At 63.5% G+C, this 18567-nt stretch overlaps 1 protein-coding gene across 1 annotated transcript; it reads left to right on the top strand.

Moving 5' to 3' along the window:
* Positions 1–1615: 1615 nt before the first annotated feature.
* LMBR1L (limb development membrane protein 1 like) lies at positions 1616–17566 on the top strand. Its single transcript, XM_044995495.1, has 17 exons — positions 1616–1809; positions 8135–8219; positions 10616–10652; positions 11091–11230; positions 11315–11418; positions 11508–11634; positions 12268–12336; positions 13225–13289; positions 13565–13640; positions 13741–13824; positions 14018–14094; positions 14257–14334; positions 14690–14763; positions 14990–15080; positions 15543–15609; positions 15874–16035; positions 16233–17566. The coding sequence occupies exons 1-17, from the start codon at positions 1738–1740 to the stop codon at positions 16289–16291; spliced, it is 1467 nt and encodes a 488-aa protein (XP_044851430.1). The 5' UTR covers positions 1616–1737; the 3' UTR covers positions 16292–17566.
* Positions 17567–18567: the final 1001 nt, after the last annotated feature.

Here is an 18567-nt window from a genome sequence, read left to right as displayed (position 1 = left end):
GCACATGGCTCTTTCCCGTGGGAAGCCCGGCTCGGATCAGTGCCGCACAGGTGGGGTGAGCTCTGACCTGGGAAGTGCAGCAGCTAGGACTGGTCAGCAGAAGAGAATGAAAACAGGATGTTCTTGCAGCGGGCCCTGCCTTCTCACCCTGCACTATATAATAATGTGCTGTCTGCATTTCTACTGGGCCTCGCACCCCCTCATTAGGGGACATTACATATTACAGAACATGGACCCTGTGACGAAGTGGGAATGTTCCTGCTGTGCTCTGGGAATGCTGAGTGGGGAGTATTGACCTGGGAAGGGTGCAGGGGAGTTGGGACGGCCTGCACTGGGGAAGGGAGATACCTGAGCAGGTAACCCGAGAACCCAGGAGGGGGGTTGGAGGGGAGTTTGAGGGGCCTGCACTGGGGAAGGGAGATACCTGAGCAGGTAACCCGAGAACCCAGGAGGGGGGTTGGAGGGGAGTTTGAGGGGCCTGCACTGGGGAAGGGAGATACCTGAGCAGGTAATCTGAGAACCCAGGAGGGGGGTTGGAGGCCAGGTGACACCTCTGCCCGTGAACCTGGACAAAGGACACAAAAGCTGGGGGAGGACCCAGGGGGAGGCTGAGTGAGAGGCTGGAGGGAGTTTCAGTTTGGAGCTGGCTGGGGAATGGAGAGGGGCCCCAACAGGGCTTGGGCTTGCCAATGGGGCTGTGGCCTCCCTGGGGCCCCAGATGGACCTGACTAAAGGGAGTCCTGGTGTCTGCACCGGCAAGGCCTGTTTGGGACTGTGTTCCTGTCGTCTAAATAAACCTTCTGTGTCACTGGCTGGCTGAGAGTCCCGGTGAATTGCAGGAAGCCAGGGGTGCCAGGCCTAGTCACCCCCCACACTCCATGACAGACCCTTATTATATGATAGACATATTGTCTGGTGTTAAGTTTCTGGGTTTATTTTCCCTCCCCACCTTGTTTTTTATGGAGTAAAATGCAGTAGCCTTTCGCGTTTACATTTTCTGCATGACCATGCAGCCAAGAAGCGTTTTTGTAGTGACAGGCGAGGGTCTCCTCTCAATGATGGGACCCTGGGGAATGGGGGCTTTAAGAAAAGCACCGGATATGGTGGGACTCGCTATAAAATCATGAGACTGATGAAATCTGCCCACAGAGGGTGTCATGAAACCAGTAGAATCGGCCTGCCCCCCACCCCCACTCCAGCTTCCTAGGAGCTCATCCCAGGAGCCGACACGCCAATGCAAACCCAGAACTAGCTGCCAGCGGGGCCCCCACCAGACCATAGTGACCTATAGTATCACAACTGGTTTTTAATGGCCAGGGCCCCCGAAAGTGCTTTGCCCCAGACCCCCTGAATCCTCTGGGCAGCCCTGGGCCCATCCCCCAAACCTGCCCCTGCGGGCAGCCGGCGGGGCCCGATCCCTGCCCGGGGCCCAGGCGGGGGCGGAGCTCCGAGCTCGGCCTATCGGGGACAGCTCCCGCCCCAGCCAATGAGCAGCGGACGATTCAACTCGCTGCAGCCAATGAGCCCTTCGCAGGGCTGGGACTGGCCGGCGTCGCCCCGCCCCCCCGAGAGCGGCGCGGCGCGGAGCCCTTTAAGAGCGGAACGCGGCGGCCCCCACGCGGATACAGTGTAGCCAGCGCCGGGCAGCGCCTTAAAGGGGCCGCCGCAGCCGGACGGGCCGCCGCGGACTGAGCCGAGGGGCGCCCTCAGCCCTGCCCCAGCCATGCGGGGCGGGGAATGGAGCCGGCGGAGCTCGACGTGCTGGGGCTGCGGGAGCAGCTGTTCCACGAGCGGGTCCGGGAGTGCCTGGTGAGCGGGGGCCGATACCACGGTGGTGGGCTCAGGCGGGGGCAGCGCCAGCCCCTGCTGCTGGCGGGGCACGTGGGGCATCAAGCCCCTGGGGTGGGGGGAGCTGGGCAGAGCAGGGAGGTGGAGGGTCCGAGGGGGTCTCGGGGGCGGGGGTGATAGAGAGTCCGAGGGGGTCTCGGTGGGGGTGATGGAGGGTCCGAGGGGGTCTCGGCGGGGTCCCAGTCCCTTTGGTGGAGCCCTGGGTGGCAGTAATGGGGGTGCTGGCAAGGGTCAGGTACAGCAGGTTGCCTGGGGCCCTTGAATCCCGCTCGGGTTCAGGCGACTGGCCCAGGTTGCTGTTAATGGGGCTGGGCCAGTGTTCCAGGCTGGGAAAGCGCCTGGTGCCTGGCTCCGAGTTGGCGCAAGAAAAACAAAACTTCAGCCCTCCACCTTTGGTGCCCTGCCGAAAATGTGCTTGCTCAGGAGCTCGTAACCACCTGTGGGTTTGTAACGTGTTTCACCCTGACCTGGTGTGTGAGGTGCCTGCGGGAGCTGCTTCGGCCCTGCTGAAATGCAGCTACTTCTGATGCGTGGCGTGGCAGGACCCCGACAGCTGCACACGCTGCCTGTTGGGATGCGACATCGAGAGGCCTTGGGTCAAACTGCCTGAGCCTCCATGTTTCCACCCCCACTGCACTGTGCCACAAAAAGGGGGAGCCTTAGGAGCAAAGCAGCAGCTGGGTGCGACTCTGGTCTGAGTTACTGTGGTCACTGGGTCTCGCCGTGGCCCCCGCCCTGTGCCGTTACTCCCGGCTTTGGACGTCTTGTTCTTCTGTGACTGTTCTCTCTGCTAGACACCCCTCCCTGTCCGCGTGCCCCGCTTATCTCTCTTGGAGGCATCTTGAGCTGCGGCTGCCTTCAAAGATTGCGCCTGTACGGAGTCTGCCGAGCCATTTCCCCCAGCCCGACAGGGGCTGCCTTGCGGCGGATCAGGGGAGCCACCCATGGCCGACACCTGTGTCAAAATATCACGGTTGGCCCCGTGTCAGTGGGGATGAGGCTGCGCTTGGGTGCAGATCACAGTGCTGCTGCGTCACGACAACATCAGCTGAGGGCTGTTTGGACACCCGATGCCGCCGCAGCTCGGTTTCCCAGCGTCAGCTAGAAAAGGGGGATCTAACGAGAAACTTTTGGGGACATGCTCTGTGCAGAGGCAGCTGCCTGGCTCATCTCTGTGCCACGATATTCGGAGGGGATTGGCATTGCTGCTGCTCTCCTCACTCTCCGGGCATCTACCCCGTTCCTGTGTGGCTGGTTATTCCTCACCCTTGTCCAAGGGGACTCCAGCCTCTTAGCAGAGTTTCAAGTGTGGTAGCAACGACCGTGATCTGCTTAGCAGAGAGAGTTTGGGCCTTATGCAGTGTGAGTGGATGTCCCAAGGGCACCGCATCTGCACGGAGACTGGACTTCCATGGGGCATTGTCCCTGGTATCCGAAAACATCTAGGCAAAAGAATTCTCCCTCCCCACCCCAGTCCAAACCGTGCAGTGCCACCTGGGAGTCCTTCTCCATGGGACAGTGCGGCAGCACCAGCTGGTGCCAAGGCCCTAGCTCTCAGTGCGATTGTAGCCAGGTAGTTTGGGAATTCGGAGGCTCCTGGCAGGCTCCTCGCCTCCCTGGCTGTGGTGGGATCCGGACTGGCCAGCTGCAGTCATGACTAGGAACATGCCCTCTTGCCAGCAGGGCTCTGGTGTCAGGGGGGAAAAAACACGCTAGAACCATTTGACATCTGTCCTAACCAGCCCACCGTAACGCCAGTGTCAGCTGGGCGGTGGGGTTTCCCGCCCCTTCTCTGCCAGGGTCAGCAGCCCCTCGACGTGAGCTGCGTATGGGGGTGGGGGGCCTTGGATACCGACGGCAGCCTGCTGGCACTGTTACCCAGGGCTCCGTCTTGCAGGAGTCCTGGCTCCTGGCATTTGTAACCAGCCTTGTCCCACGTGGGGAATTTTGTGGCTTAGAGGGGGCCTTCCCGAGTGGAGGCCCTTGGGTCAGCCCGTCTGAAACAGCCCAGTGCTTGGAGCAAGGCAGACTCTGCTCCCGAGCCAACCCCGCTCTGCTAGCTGTGCCAGAGAAACTGGAGCTGAGGGCCCAGGGGCAGGCAGCCTGCACACCAAGGCCCTGCTATCCTGCTTGGCAGGCGAGGGGGAGGGAAGCAGCTGGGTTTGTTTTTCCTGCTGAATTAACATCAGTTAAAGGGTTCAGGGCTGAAGAATTTCCCAGCCTGTCCTGGCGGATCTGTCTGCACGTAGCCAGCGCCTGAGCCCCTCCCGTTGGCCTGGGAGGTTCACAGGGCTGCTGCTCCATGGGGGAGGGGTGTTATTCAGCTGGCTTCCCCCCCCATCCCACCTGCTGCCCCCGGTCTCCGCAGTTTGGTAAAATAATGTCACTTTATGAAGACTGAAGCACCTCCAGGCAAAGCTGGGTTGCAGTCAGCGTGAGTGCCAAGGGGGACAGAGCACCCAAGGCTGCAGGGAGTCGAGAACCCAGGAGTCCTGGCTCCCTGAGCCCTCCTGTAACGCCAAGGCCATGCTCTCTGTCTGGGGAAGAGAACCCAGGAGTCCTGGCTCCCCTATCCCTTGCTGTAGCCATGAGGTGACGCTGGCTCCTGTCAGTTGTGGGTCCCCCAAAGAGGGGCTTTGGTGGCAGGCTGTTGGAGGTGGCGCTAGTGGCAGCAGCCAGATTCCATGGAGGGCACATCCATTTGTGGAGTTGTGGGGGCTGATTGCTTTGGGGGGCCCCACAGGGTTAGCCAGGCGTGGCAGCCAAAGCAGGGCAGTGGCTTCAGAACGCCTGGGTTCTGGTTTCCCATCTCTGCCACTGACTTACCGTGATACCTTGGTTGAGTCACTCACCTGTGTGTGAAGGGGAGGAGGATGCTGCTCTGCTGCCTGGGCAGGGTGTGGGGGAGGACAGGCTGGGATTGCAGACGATCCCGGGAGGAAGGAGCACTGCTGGTCTGGGGCCAGTGGCAGGGAAGGAGGGGGCAGTCAGAGTCCAGGACCTGCTCACCCCTTGCTGTCCCCCACCCAAGCAGAGCCCTGCCTGGCTCTGTTGCTGGGGAAGCAGAAACTCCTTTGCTTGGCGCAGGCAGCGGGGAGCTAACTTGACCTTCCAGCGCACATGCTGTGCCTTGCATAAGAGCTAGTGCCTCGGTGCCAGGGGAGCTCACCCTGCCGGGAATGCAGGTGCCATGCACGGAGTGCCTCAGCTTAGCCCTTTGTTCCGGGGCTGTAAGCTGGGGGCTGGGCAGGTAGCAGAGGGGCTGGGGGACCCCCCGACCCCCTAGATCATTCAGTGGCTTTGCACGAGGGTCTGTGCTCACTGGATGGGGCAGAGGAGGAGCCCTTGTGGCCCCGGGCGCTCTGCGTGTGCGGTCGCTGTGGTGCGCGGGCACTGCACCTCTCCAGCCCTGTCGCCCATCGAGGAGTCCTGGCTCCATCGCCCCGGGGTGCGAAGGCACTCGAGGGATGGGGTCTGGAGGGTGCTGAAAGCTCTGGATGTGGTGGGGGATTTGCAAACAGCTTTTATTTCCCTGCATCCCCGCTGCTCCCACCACAGAAACCCCGTTAAGTCCTTTCCTGCCCAGCGTCCCTGGGATTCTGAGCTGGGTCCCCTCCCCCCTCTGCCAGCGGAGGAAGAGCTGGGGCATGCTGGCCAATGGGGGTACCGGCCCTGGGGCTAGGGGCCAGCGTGACCTGCGGTGGTGGGAGTGGGGCTGTGTGGTCCAGAAAAAGGACTGGCTGGCAGGTCCCTGGCGGGGGGTGAAGAGCCATGCGGAGCATTCGCTCCCTGAGTGTCGGGGAGGGGAGGTGCTGCTCAGAACTGAGGTCACAGCCCTTGGGTGTCTGCGGCTGCGTCCGGGAGCAGCAGGGAGAGTTCTCTGCTCTCCTGGGATGAATCTCTCGTCCCTTCCCTGAAGACGCTGGCACTGATGGTCTGACGCTGGATGGGTTGGTTATCCGTGCAGCTGTCCAATCCCTGTTTGAATTCTGCTAAATCCTGTGGCAGGCAGTTCCGCAGGCTAGCTAAGTATTGTGTGATTACGTCCGTATTGAACCGGCCACCCTTTAATTTCTGAACCCCTGTGGCCGAAGGGTCCTGTGGAGGGCTGGGCTGCTGGGCCTTCCCTTGTCTGCTCCCGGCTAGAGGTGCTGGCTGGCTCCCCGCACCACGAGAGCTCAGATCGGTCTCTGCCAGCTTCTAGCACTGACCTACTAGGAGGATGTCAGAGCGGGTGTGGCCCCAGAGCCTTCAGGTGGGTGCAGCCTTCGAGGGGTTAACCCTGGGCCAGTTCTTTGAGAGCCCTACATTTAAACCACCCAAACCTGAATGACTGCATGGCTGTGGCTGCTGTGAGCTCCGGAGGCTGGGACGTCTGACGTGTGCAGCCCCTGATACCAGCTCACTGGCATTGCAGCCACTGCTGCCTCTCTGCACAGGCACCTCCTTTGCCCGGGGACGCAGAACCAGCCGTGCTGGGACCCGGCCTGGGCTTTCTCCAGCTGCTGAACTTTTAGCCGCGATCGGCCTCTTCTGTCATTGGAGTTTCAAGCCCTTCGCCCCACGCGCCAAGCCTGGTGGCTCTAGGAGGGGCTGGCCTGCCAGTGGGACCTGCTACTTCTGGAGGGGTTTGGGTTGTGCTGCTCTCCAAGGAGTCTCCAGGCCTGCTAAGGCACAGTCCAGAGTGCAGTGGGAGTCCGCCAGCACTCTCCCGGCGAGCCCAGACAGTTGGCGCTTCTCGAGGCAGGGCTCAGAAACAGACCCGGGGGGACAGGCCTGAGCTGGGGGGTGGGAAGGGGAATGAATTTATGCTGATGCAATGCAACCTTTGCGCCCGGCCTGTCTGACACGGGCTGCAAGTGATCAAAGGTCCTTGTGTTCTTAAAACGTAGCCTGCTCTGCTTGGACCTCGGAGCGCGGCTCGGGGTGGGTGAGCTCTGTTCCCGGGTGCTGCCTGCAGCTCCGCGGGGGACTTTGGCGGCTTCCTTCCAATCGCTGCCATGGCTCTCGTGCTGGTGGCAGGCGGGGTTACCCAGGCCCCGGTGACACAAATTCGGAGCCTAAATACCTTTCTGGGCCGAGGCCAAAATCTCCTCTGTTCATTCAGAGACTGATTTCTCTAGCTTGCCCTGAAATTTATCCGCCCCCGACTATGCCCTGCTCCAATTGCCCCTGCAAGATGCAAACCCCACCAAGAGAATCTCCTCCCTGCCCCTGTCCTGTCGCCCTCTGCAGCGAATACCCGCATGGCCAGGTTATGGGCTGAGCTCACAGCCGGGGCTCGCGGGTCATTTTAGGCCGACGGATGCTGTGGTGCGGCAGGGGAGGGACCTACCTGGATAGAGCCCAGTGTGGTGCAGAGTCTGACAATGGACCTGGGGGCATCCTGAGCCACTCGGCCAAGGGAGCCCCAGAAACGTGTCATGGGGGCGTCAAAAGATATGGGCAGAATGTCTGGAAACTCTGGCGTGTGCATGTGTGGGGCTTCTGGGCTGCCACGCTGGTGGCCTCCGCAGTGCAAAGGGACACTGCTGGGGGCGGCTGAGCGGATCTGGGGCTGGCCACTTCGTGGGAGGTCCCCTTGTGGGTCCAGGCCTGGACTTCCTAAAAGTCGGCTCCTCTTAGCCCAGCAGCTCCTGTCCCCGTGCTGCTGGGAGATGGACCCGCTGGCTGTGGGGCTAACGCAATGCGCAGCTGGGGGGCAGGACCTGGAATCTGCACCTCGTGCACCAGCAGCAGAACAGCCTGCAGCCACCTCGCTAGTACCCGCAGATCCGTGGGGATGCAGGGGCTGGCACTGCTGGGGGGAGGGAGGTATCAGGCATTGTCCCTGTGCTCCAGGCTGGCAGCTCTAGCTTGGAGGGTATCGTGAGCTACGTCATTTTCCCCCGCCCACCCCTTCTGCTTGGGCACCGGTGGGACAACAGCTGCAGGGGCAACCCACAGAGGCCTCCGGGCTTCAGGGCGTCCCATTTCCAGCTGGGATGGGGTCAGGCAGAAATCTGTATAGAAGCCCTGTCCCCGCCCCCAGTGCAACGCTGGGTGTTGTGTGGTGGGCAGGCCGGGGGCTGCTGTCCCGCGAGACACCCAGCGCAAGCTGCTCCTGGCGGGGGCACCACGGCTCTGCGCTGGGATTCCTGCCCGGGGTGTCGGCGCGTTCCCGGCAGCTGCTCTTCAGGGCTTGGATAGTGGCAAATGGGGGTGGGGGGGGAACGGGGAGCGCTGGGGGGGGGGGAGGATCCAGCTGGCTGGGCCACCTCTGACCCATGTGTCCCTCCCTCTGCAGATCTGCACGCTGCTCTTCGCCAGCCTCTACATCCTGTGCCACTTCATCATCACCCGCTTCAAGAAGCATGCGGACTTCACCACAGGTAACCGGCCGGGCCCCCGCTCCTGGCTCCGGCCGGGCCCCCGCTCCTGGCTCCGGCCGGGCCCCCGCTCCTGGCTCCGGCCACCCCTTCCTGCCCCCTGGCCTCTCCGCTCGTGCTGTGTGCGTGTGTGTGGGGGGGGGGAGCAGCATTTGTTGAATTCCAGCTCCTAGGCCTGCAGAAGCCCCCCCGCCAGGGGCCGAACCGCCTGCAGCAGCTCTGCTGTGTGTTGTTTGGTGCATCCCCAGGGGAGACCCCGTCCCGCTGGGGAGGGCCCCTCTTGGTTTGTTTACGTTGCTGCGGGATTGCAGTTGCCATGGACCCCCCCACACCCCACTGGAGCTGGGCTCAGAGCCCAGCATCTCCCGAGCGTTGCCCGGCGCTGTCGCTAAGCGCGGTGTCGTCGCCGTGGCGTTTCCCTCCCTGGGGCCGTGCAGCGAGCCCAGAGCTGGATGTCAGGGGGCCGGGGGGAGGAGCGGGGAGATGGGGCTGAAACACCAGGCCCCTATGGCAGGAGAGCCGCCTGGTGGCCTCTCTGCCTGACCCAGCATCGTCCTTGTCCTCCCTGGGGGGTTCTCTTACCAAAGGCCGAACCCGCCCAGTTCTTTGGGCAGCATTTCCATAGTTTTTACTGCTGCCCTGCAGCGGCCACGGTGCTGACCCCTGTGCCGGGCCGGGGCTGACACGCCCGGCCCGACGCTGACTCCTGGGTCTGGCCCGGCACTGAGCCTCCTCCCCCACGGACGGGTCCTGGGGTGCAAGGGACGGCGGCTGCAGCCGGGGCAGGGGGGCTTGGTGAGCGTCGGGGGAGGGGAACTGGGCTGTGAGCATTCAGGTTGGCACAGAGCCAGGCAGGGCTGCCGGGGAGCAGGAGGAGCGGAGACGTGTGACCTGAATACGGATGGGAGCTGCCTCCCGGCCGCGTGGTGGGAGCGGAGATGGGGGAGGGGGGCTGCTGAGCCCTTTGTTAGGAGGTGCTGTCTTGTCACTAGCCCCCCCAGCCCCTTCCCCTTTCCCATCGCTTGGGCCATCTCTGAAGGGGTTGGTTGGTGTAGTGAAATCCAAGCCCAGAACGGGGGGAGGGTAGCTCAGGGGTCTGAGCATGGGCCTGCTAAACCCAGGGCTGGGAGTTCAATCCCTGAGGGGGCCATTTAGGGAACTGGGGCAAAAATCTGTCTGGGGGTTGGGCCTGCTTTGAGCGGGGGGTGGGACTAGACACCTCCTGAGGCCCCTTCCAGCCCTGAGATTCTATGAAAGTCCTGTGATTCCTGGGGGTCGGGGTGGGGGCTGTGCCTGGGCTGGGCAGAGCTCCCCCCCCACGCCCGCCTGGCCTATGTTGCTACCCAGGAGATCTGTGCACAGGCCCCGGGGGTGTCAGACACCTGCCTTTGGGAGACACCGGCAGGCACCTGGGCTTGTCTGAGTCACCGATGCCCCCATCTCTTCGTTGCACGTGGGTGGAAATGGACGCACCCACGTTCCTGTCCCTGTCGGTTCGTCCTTTGGATTGAACCCGCTGGGGGTGCCAATGGCGGCTGATGGGTCGGCTCCTTTACTAAGAAAATGGCAAATAATCCCAGTCAGCCAGATTTACCGAGTGTGAACCAGATCAGTGACCACAAATACAGAGAGGGGGGTTAAATTTCCCCCAAGCCAGGGCTACAGCCAGCAGTGAGACGCTGCTGAGGTTGGTCGGTCAGTCTGTCTACACACACATCCTAGCCTGTTACCGTGGGCACAAACACCCCAAAATTACTTGGTGCCCTCTGACCCTAGTACTTCAGTTCCCGGGCACTCTGCCCTGGCTGTCCCAGGCTGTTGGAAATCCACGCCGAGTTTTTAGTAGCAATTCTGTCTGTTTTTATTATTGTCGCAAACCTCAGCACCGTCTCTGCGTGCCCCCAGAACATTGGCGTTTGTGTGGTTTTAATGTGGCTCGGTACAGAGATGCTGGGGAGAAGGGCTCGCTTTAGCATAAGTCTGGATTCTCTTAAACACCTAATATTGGCTGAATAATTCTGGTCCCAGTGCTCTCCCACCCTGTCCCTGCACCAGGCCATCCGGCCGCAGGGCAGCGAGGGAGGGATCTGTCTGGGACAAGCTGCAAGCCTGGGTGTTCCAGCAGCACCTGGGACCCCCCGCTGCGATTGGGTGCAGAGAGACCCTGCCCCCGAACAGTGCCCATTTCCCATAGGCGAGGCAGAGGGGCCTCGCTGGAGTCACTAGCAGAGCTGAGTCCCAGCCCGGCAGCCCCAGGCCCACGAAACCTCCTGCCCCACCCACCCCACAAAACCTAGTTGCGCCTCTTGGCCGAAGCTGCCCTGACTCTGCCCCGTGAGGTGTAACGAGCGTGAGGGTCTCGGCCGAGCTGACTGGATTTCTCCCCCCTCTCTCTGCAGTTGAGGATGACGAGGATGCTGCTGTCGACAGAATTGCGTAAGTTCCTGGCTGTCACTTCCTGCCCAGCGTGCTCGGACAGGGCGGGTCTGAGGATCGCAGGTTGAGCAGGGGGGTGGGGCTCAGGACTCCTGGGTTCTATCCTCAGCTCGGGGGAGGCGGGGGGGCAGGGGCGGGCAGCGGCTAATGCGTCTCTCCCCAAGGCACGTGCTGGTTTGAGTCTCTGAGCTGCTCCGTGCACTGAGACCTGGCAGAACTCGCGTCACTGGCTGCCTCGGGGCGAGGTGTGGCCGGCAGTCACCCCAGGGTGCTGCCTGCTCACGTTCCAGCCATGGCGGGGGCTGCCGTCTCTCCCCCACCCCGGTCCCCTCGCTGGCTCTGCCCTGCGCCCTGGGGCCCATTCAGGAGGCTGGCTGGGGTGGGGGTGGAGGAGCCGTGTGGGGGCAGGGCAAGGCTCATGCACGTCCCCCCCCCCAGGCTGTCGATGTGCACCTTCACGCTGGCCGTCTCGCTGGGCGCCGTCCTGCTGCTGCCCTTCTCCATCGTCACCAACGAGGTGCTGCTGCTCTTCCCGCACAACTACTACATCCAGTGGCTGAACGGCTCCCTGATCCACGGTGAGCGTCCCCCCGCCCTGCCCGGGCGGCTCTGCCCTGGGGCTGGTTCTGGGGGTCTCTGCTAACCTGCCCGTCTCTCCCCAGGCCTCTGGAATCTGGTCTTCCTCTTCTCCAACCTCTCCCTGGTCTTCCTCATGCCCTTCGCATATTTCTTCACCGAGGCCGAGGGCTTCGCGGGATCCAAGAAGGTACCAGCTGCCTGGCCCGTCTCCCTCCCCTCACCCCCCCCCCTTGGTGCCACCCGCACCATGTTAAACTCCCCTCCCCCCCCTCGCAGGGCATCCTGGCCCGAGTCTACGAGACTTTCGTGGTGCTGCTGCTGCTAACCCTGCTGGTGCTGGGGATGGTCTGGGTGGCGTCGGCCATTGTGGACGAGGACGCGGGCAGCCGGGAATCCCTCTATGGTGAGTGGCGGGGGGGTCGTGTGCTCTCAGACCAAGGGCCCGGACTCCTGGGTTCTTTTCCTAGCTCTGGGAAAGGGGAATGTGTTCCGGGGGCTGGGGCCCGGACTCCTGGGTTCTTTTCCTAGCTCTGAGAAAGGGGAGTGTGTTCCTGGGGCTGGGGCCCGGACTCCTGGGTTCTTTTCCTAGCTCTGAGAAAGGGGAGTGTGTTCCGGGGGCTGGGGCCCGGACTCCTGGGTTCTTTTCCTAGCTCTGGGAAAGGGGAGTGTGTTCTGGGGGCTGGGGCCCGGACTCCTGCGTTGAATTTTTCATTGCCGCCAGCGGCTTGTTATGAGAGGGACAAAACTCTGCCCTGCCCCATGCCTCAGTTTCCATATCTGCAGAGTGGGGTGATTGGTCGTCCCCCCCTTGCTGTGATGCTCTGGGGTCAAAGGGTGACGCGCCCTATCAGACGTGCTAGTTAATGGCCTCCACCCCACCCCTACCCTGCTCTGCTGGGAGTGACTGTCTCCTGCTGAGTGCCAAGGAATCCCATTCCAGCCCCCTGCCCCTGCTCCAGCCCTGGCACCCAGGGACTCCCAGGCCCCCGGCTTACCCCAGCCTAGGCGTGTAACGTTAACCCTCTCCTCTCCACAGACCTGTGGGAATACTACCTCCCCTACCTCTACTCCTGCATCTCGCTCTTCGGGGTGCTGCTGCTGCTGTGTAAGTGGGTGTTGGATTTCTTTGGGAGTGGGGGGGGGAGAATCTGTGGGGTCCAAGATGAATTACCAGCTCTCCCCCCAAACAAATGCAAGGGGGCAGGCTGGCCATATGGTTTGGGTGCCGGGCTGGGATCCCGGAGACCTGGCCTCTGTTCCTGTCTCTGACACAGACTGCCCGGGGGGGAGGGAGGGGGTCTGATGAAGTGGGGCTCGTGTAGTTCGACTGGGAGCTTTTTGGGACAGGGTCTGTCCCTTCCCCCAAACAAAGGCCCGTGCAAGCCCCTGTAGCCAGACTCTGCCTCCAGCCCTGAGCCCTGCGTCTCCTGCTCGGCCTGGTGGACGTTTTCCAGGAGCTTCCAAGCTGGCTCTGGTCCAGAAAAGTCCTGCTGGGAACGGAGAGGCTGGAACCCCCCCGCCACCGACCTGGATAACCTGTTAGGTGGATTTCCCTGGCCAGTCCCTTTTGGGTGGTGCCGGGGTCTCCGTGACGGACGGGCTGATGCCACCAGGCCAGGTACCCACAGGGTGGAGCGTGCACTCTAGCCAGGCTGGCTCCTGGAGGGGGCAGTGCCCCCCCGACACCCTGCCACGCCTCCTGGCCATGGAACAGAGCAGCCGTGTTCATCAGAGGTGTCTCCCGCTGCTGCCCGGGCCCGGGCCGGGTTAGGAAAGGAACGGGGGGGGTGATTTCATCGAGCCCAGAGCTGCCTGTCCGGCTCTGGGTGCCGAGACCACGAAGGCCCCAGGCTCGAACCCGCCCTGCTGGCATAAACCGACCAGCCCGACCCCTGGGGTTCCTTTTGCCACTGGACTAGCACCCCCTGCTGGTGGAAGGGGGGGGGGTACTGGTGCCTGTCCTCACCCTGCTCCTTTGTTCTGCTCCCCGCAGTGTGCACGCCCGTCGGCCTCTCCCGCATGTTCACCGTCACTGGGAAGCTGCTGGTCAAGCCCCGGGTAAGGCTCCCTCTTCCTGCCCTGGCCCCATCTCCTGCGCCCCCACCCCCGCCGGGGGACGCTGAGCGGAGAGGGGACCCCCTTGTTTGCCGGGGACCAAGCCCCCACTGCGGTGCCTGCTGGGGTGGGGGGCAGCCGTTCCAGTCTCTCCCTACGCTGCAGGGGACCTGGCGGGGGTTGGGGTGTCCGTGGGTCGAGGCCTCAGTGGGGGAGGGACGGGGTGTTGCTCTCCCAGCTGCGTGGTGGCTAACGGGCTCCGTGCTCTCCCCCCGCAGCTGCTGGAGGATCTGGACGAGCAGCTGAACTGCACAAGGTTCGAGGAAGCCGCCCTCTCCCGCAAGATCTCTGCCGGTGAGTGTCCCCAATCCCCCACCCCCAGGCTCTCTCCAGCGGCCTCTTCCCAGAGGGGCTCAGCCCCCAGTTCATCTCCCGGGACTCTGTCCTTCTGCAGGTCCCACCTCCTGCTGGCTCAGCTTGAGTGCGGCTCTGCTCCGGGAGCAGTTCCTGGCCATCCAGAGCCGGAGACTGGCGCTGGGTAAGGAGCGGGGGGGGAGACAGCAGGTTTGGGGGGTGGGGGGGGTGATGGAGCAGGACTCCTGGGTTCTCTCCCTGCTTGCTGGGCGGTGAGATCAGTTGGATGCTCTGATCTGAGTGGGGCGGGGGGGTGGGGTGGGCAGGGGGTGGAGCCTCCCATTGCTCACCCGGGGGTGTCCTGTGCTTCCTGGCAGAGCTGCGGCGTGGTGCCTCGCCCTGGCAGCGGAACCTGGCCTACCCCCTGGCCATGCTGTGCCTCCTGGCGCTGACGGTAGGTGCTGGGGGGCGAGAGGGAGGGGGGCGTGCCTGTCTGTGCCTCAGTTTCCCTGCTTGTCGGGGATGGGGGGTGATTCTCTGTGGAGCTCCCTGGGGAAGGACCCCCCTGAGGGTGCCGGTAGGAGGCCGCACTGACCTCCCCTCTGGTCCTTCCCAGGGCATCTCTGTGCTCGTTGTCTGTTTCCACACGCTGGAGCTGCTGCTGGATGATGCTGCCATGCCGCGGGGGATTCAGGTACCATGGGGGTGGGGGTTCTGAGCGGAGTTTAACCCTTCCCTCTCTGCCCTGGGCCCATGCATGAAACAAGCTTGCTGGGTCTTAGCCCAGCTCCCAATAGACACAGCATCAGCAACGGGGAGACCCAGCTATCTAGCCCCATAGCAAGGCCCCTCCAGGTTGGGGGCGGGGGGTTCACCCTGCACTGCATGGTCTGTGCCCGCCCCATGGATCCATGGGGGGAAGTGCTCACCAGGTGACAGCGTGAAAGGGCTCCTGGATGTCCTGTGACACAAGCCCAGAGCTGGCTGATTGGTTCCTGCTCCAATCTGCCCCCCACACCGACCCCCTTCTCTGCTCTCTCTCCCTGCAGGATGCACCCCTGGGGCAGGTCTCCTTCTCCATCTTTGGGTCCTTCGGCGCCGCCCTGCAGGTGGTTCTCATCTTGTATCCTTGGGGTGTGCAGCCCCAGCCCCTCCGTCTGATCCCTGCAAGGGGGCTGCTTTCTCTGGGCCCTCTGGAGCAGTGTCAGCCAGCCCAGTGCCCCCCTTCCCTGCCCCTCTGGGTGCTGTGCCCACATCCCAGTCCCTGCATCGGCTCCCTGGGCCCAACAGATCTCCCCACCCCACCTCCCCTCCCCACTCCGTTATTCCTCCCTAACCCCTGCACTCAGCTATCTCATGGTCTCCTCAGTCGTGGGCTTCTACAGCTCCCCCCTGTTCACGAGGCTGCTCCCTGCGAGGCAGGACACCCCCATGACCAAGGTAAGTGGTACCTGCCCCTCTGCCACTAGGGACCACCGTGCCATGGCCCCAGGACCAGGGCTGCACTCAGGATGCCTGGGTTCTCTTCCCGGCCCTGCTGCTGGGGGCGGCTGCACTGCATCATGTCGCCACACGAGGGCGCCACGCACCCGGCACACAGCTGGATGGGGAGAAGCCCAGTTGTGAGCTGCCCCCGCCAGCTCGGCGTGGAGGCTCAGCGGGAGCCCCCCGCCCGCCCTAGGGCCAGAGTCCAGCTGGGGGTTCCCCAATTCTGGGGGTGGGGCCGCTGATCCTGGCCAGAGGGGGCCGCAGGGGTCTTGGGGCTCGCTGGGTGGCGGATACCGAGTTGCTGTGGTGATTGGGGGGGTCGGGAGGGGTCCTGTGCCCATACTGGGGTGCAGCACCTGTGGGGCCAGGGGGAGTCTGGCTCCCAGGTTCAAGGCCTGTCTTTCCTCCACCCAGATCATTGGGAACTGCGTGTCCTTGCTGGTGCTCAGCTCCGCGCTGCCCGTCTTCTCCAGGACACTGGGTGAGTCTCCTGCAGCCGTGCTGGGCTCCGGGGCACCGTGCGCCCCTGGGGCGGGACCGAGTGGCTCCCAATACGCACAGGCACCCCCTGCACTGGGCCAGCAGAACTGCCCCATCCAGTTTGCTGGGGGTTGGAGCTCTGGAGCAGCCGCTGTGGGGCTGTAGGTCGGGATTGAGGGGCAGAGGCAGAGCTGTATGTGTGGGGGACCCGGGGGCTGGGGCTGCAGGGGGAGGTGCAGCGGGGCTCAGCCTCTCTCCCTTGCAGGAATCACGCGGTTTGACCTCCTGGGCGACTTCGGCAGGTTTAACTGGCTGGGGAATTTCTACATCGTTTTCCTCTACAACATGCTCTTCGCCGCCCTCGCCACCCTGTGCCTGGTGAAGAAGTTCACGTGGGCCGTGCGGGCCGAGCTCGTCCGAGCCTTTGGTGAGTCCTGGGCGGGGAGCCGGGCCCCGGGCCCCGGGCCGGGGTGTGTCCGTGTCACGGGCCTGCAGGGCCCTGGGGGAGGCGATGTGCCGGTGAGCCGGGGCTGTGGGTGAATGGGCTCCCGGCCCTGCTGGGTGATGGGCAGGGAGGGGAAGTGTCAGCATAGCCCCTAATCAGTGTCTCTCCCCCCCACCCAGGTTTGCACAAGCTGCCCCTGCCCGTGCCACGCACCCGCCAGCCCAGCAAGCTCTGCTAGGACGAGTCTGGCGCCAGCCAACGGCTGGGACATGGGGGCTGCTGCGGCCCCTCTGGGCCGGGGCGGGGGGGCAGCCCCACCCCCCACTCGATGGAGTTATTTGGGTCTCCTGCATTCTGAGCCGAAGGACCATGGACCCTGTGGAAGGGGTGGGGCCTGGATGACTCCGCCCTTGTCTGCTTCTGACCAATGGCCTGCTGGCGAGAAGGGGCCAGTATCCTCCTGTGGTGCTGATGCTGCATGGGGGAGACAGGAGAATTTGTGCCTGCGCGTGTGGGGGCGGGAGATGGCAGCTCCAGGTACCATGCAGGGAGGTGCATGGGATTGTAATGGGAGCTGATGGCCAGCAGGGGGTGCTGTGCGGAGGCGGTAGGGCCCTGGCTGTGGGGGGCTCCTGGCTAGTCCAGCCCCAGCCTCTCCCAGCAGGGGGCGCCGTGGGGAGCAGGGGTTTAGCAGGTGCCGAAGTTGCCTCACTGGACTTGTTGCTAAACTCCCCTGCTGGCCCTGAGCCCCCGGGCAGACCCCCGGCGCCGCGGTTACATACCTCACTGACGTGCACTAGGCGGCCGCCGGCCGCGCCTGCTTCGCTGGCTGCGTCCTCCGTCTGGGCCTCTTCATTTCATTTTATTTATTTATTTTGAACAGCTGCTGCCCTGACCTGTTATGGGTGAAATATCCCCCTCCCCCTGCAGTAAGACCCTCCCCTCACCCAGTGAGCTGAGCCCCTCCCTGCTCTGTCTATCCAGCTCTGGCACTCAGTGACTTAGTGTGGGGCTCCGGGGCAGGGCGGGGAGCTGGGGCAGTGTCGGGGTGGGGTGGGGTAGGGGGGCTCATCATTCAAACACCTGGGGGTTTCTTTCTCACCCGGGGCTGTAGGGGGAGGGGAAGGAGCTCTGGCTACAGACACCCCCCATCTAACAGGGGCCAGGCTGGTGCCTGATCCTGCCTCGGAGGGAGAGGAGTGGGGGCGAATCTCTCCTTGGAGTGGGGGCGTTTAGAGGCCTGGGGGGGGGGCTAAACTGTCAATCCATCCCCCCCATTGCATTAGAGCTGGGGGGGGGGCAGAGCTGGAAGGGGTGTGGGCCAGGATCTCCACTCCTTCCTGCTGCGTTCCTCCTCCTCGGCCCTGCCCCAGAGCATGGCAGCCCAGGGCCAGCTTTGCTTTGTCTCATGAGTGGGTCAGGTCTCTGCGCCGGCAGCTGCTAGTGACAGTGCAGATCAGCTATCAACTGCTGTGTGTGTTTATTTAAATAATAAAAAGTGTCTTTTACTACATGGTGGGAGACTAGCGGCCTGCGAGACACTGGCTCTGACTGTTGCAATGCCTGCTGGGACATGTGGTTCCCAACTCCTGGAGTGCTGCGTGTGTACACACCCCCCATCACTCAGCTCGCTGCCCTTCACCCCCCTCCTGCACCTGAACACCGCTGGGCCTGCCCTGCCCCGCCCCTTGGGTTCCTGCTTCTCGAGCTGGGCACAACTCATTCCTCTCCTAGGTGCTGGGGCCCATGCAAAGCTGCACCCCCATCTCTGGGCCTGCTCTGGCTGCTGGGGGTGTTTGCAGCAGGGTGTCTGGCACATGGAAATGGGTGTGTGAATGTGCACACACAGCTTCCTTCCTTGCCCCCACCCCCATCATGGAAGGTCCCACACCCTGTCTGACCCCCCCCCCCCTTTTGCAGTTGGGTGTCATTACCCGTTTTCCTGGCTGTCGCTAACGAGCCTCTTCCGGCTCCCCAGCCCTGGGGGAGGCTGTGGAAAAAGAGCCGGGGCAAAGGTGAGGGCTGGGCTGCTGGGTGGGTTCCTGGATTTCAGGGGCCCATTTTCCCTGCCCCCCCGTGCCCACAGGCAGAGTCACTGCCAGGTTCTGCGGGCGGCAGGGGGCCCAGGCTGGGCTGACGTGGCAGCTGGGGGCTCGCTGAGCAGGGGAGCAGGCAGTCTGTCACTCGGAGTGTAGGGGGGGCTGTGGGTTGGGATTGAGGGGTAGCAGCAGAGCGGTGGGGGAAGGGAGCCCAAGGGGGCTGTGGGGTAGGACGGGGGGGGCACTGGCATAGCTGGAGGGAGCCAGGGCTGGCATGGCAAGGTTGCCAATGACTTGTTCACCTTTCGGCCCAGCTCCAGTCGGCTGTAGGGGCCTCTCAGGCCCCACCTCCATGTTCCTTTTGAACATCAGAACGGCCAGAGCGGGTCAGACCAAGGCTCCCTCCAGCCCCGTGTCCTGTTGGCCGACGGGCCAGTGCCGAACAGAACCGGGAACTGTCACGTGCTCCATCCTG

The sequence above is a fragment of the Mauremys mutica genome, chromosome 20 (genome assembly GCF_020497125.1).
Source record: "Mauremys mutica isolate MM-2020 ecotype Southern chromosome 20, ASM2049712v1, whole genome shotgun sequence".
NCBI lineage: Eukaryota > Metazoa > Chordata > Testudines > Geoemydidae > Mauremys > Mauremys mutica.
The sequence above is the reverse complement of the archived record's forward strand: the minus strand, read 5'-3'. Positions and strand labels throughout refer to the sequence as shown.

Bases quoted from the DNA above. Each gene is read 5' to 3' on its own strand.
- LMBR1L (XM_044995495.1), top strand. From the start codon at position 1,738: ATGGAGCCGGCGGAGCTCGACGTGCTGGGGCTGCGGGAGCAGCTGTTC. The intron at 15,610-15,873 runs GTGAGTCTCCTG...TCTCCCTTGCAG, and splicing joins CGTCTTCTCCAGGACACTGG to GAATCACGCGGTTTGACCTC. The intron at 16,036-16,232 runs GTGAGTCCTGGG...CCCCCCACCCAG, and splicing joins CGAGCTCGTCCGAGCCTTTG to GTTTGCACAAGCTGCCCCTG.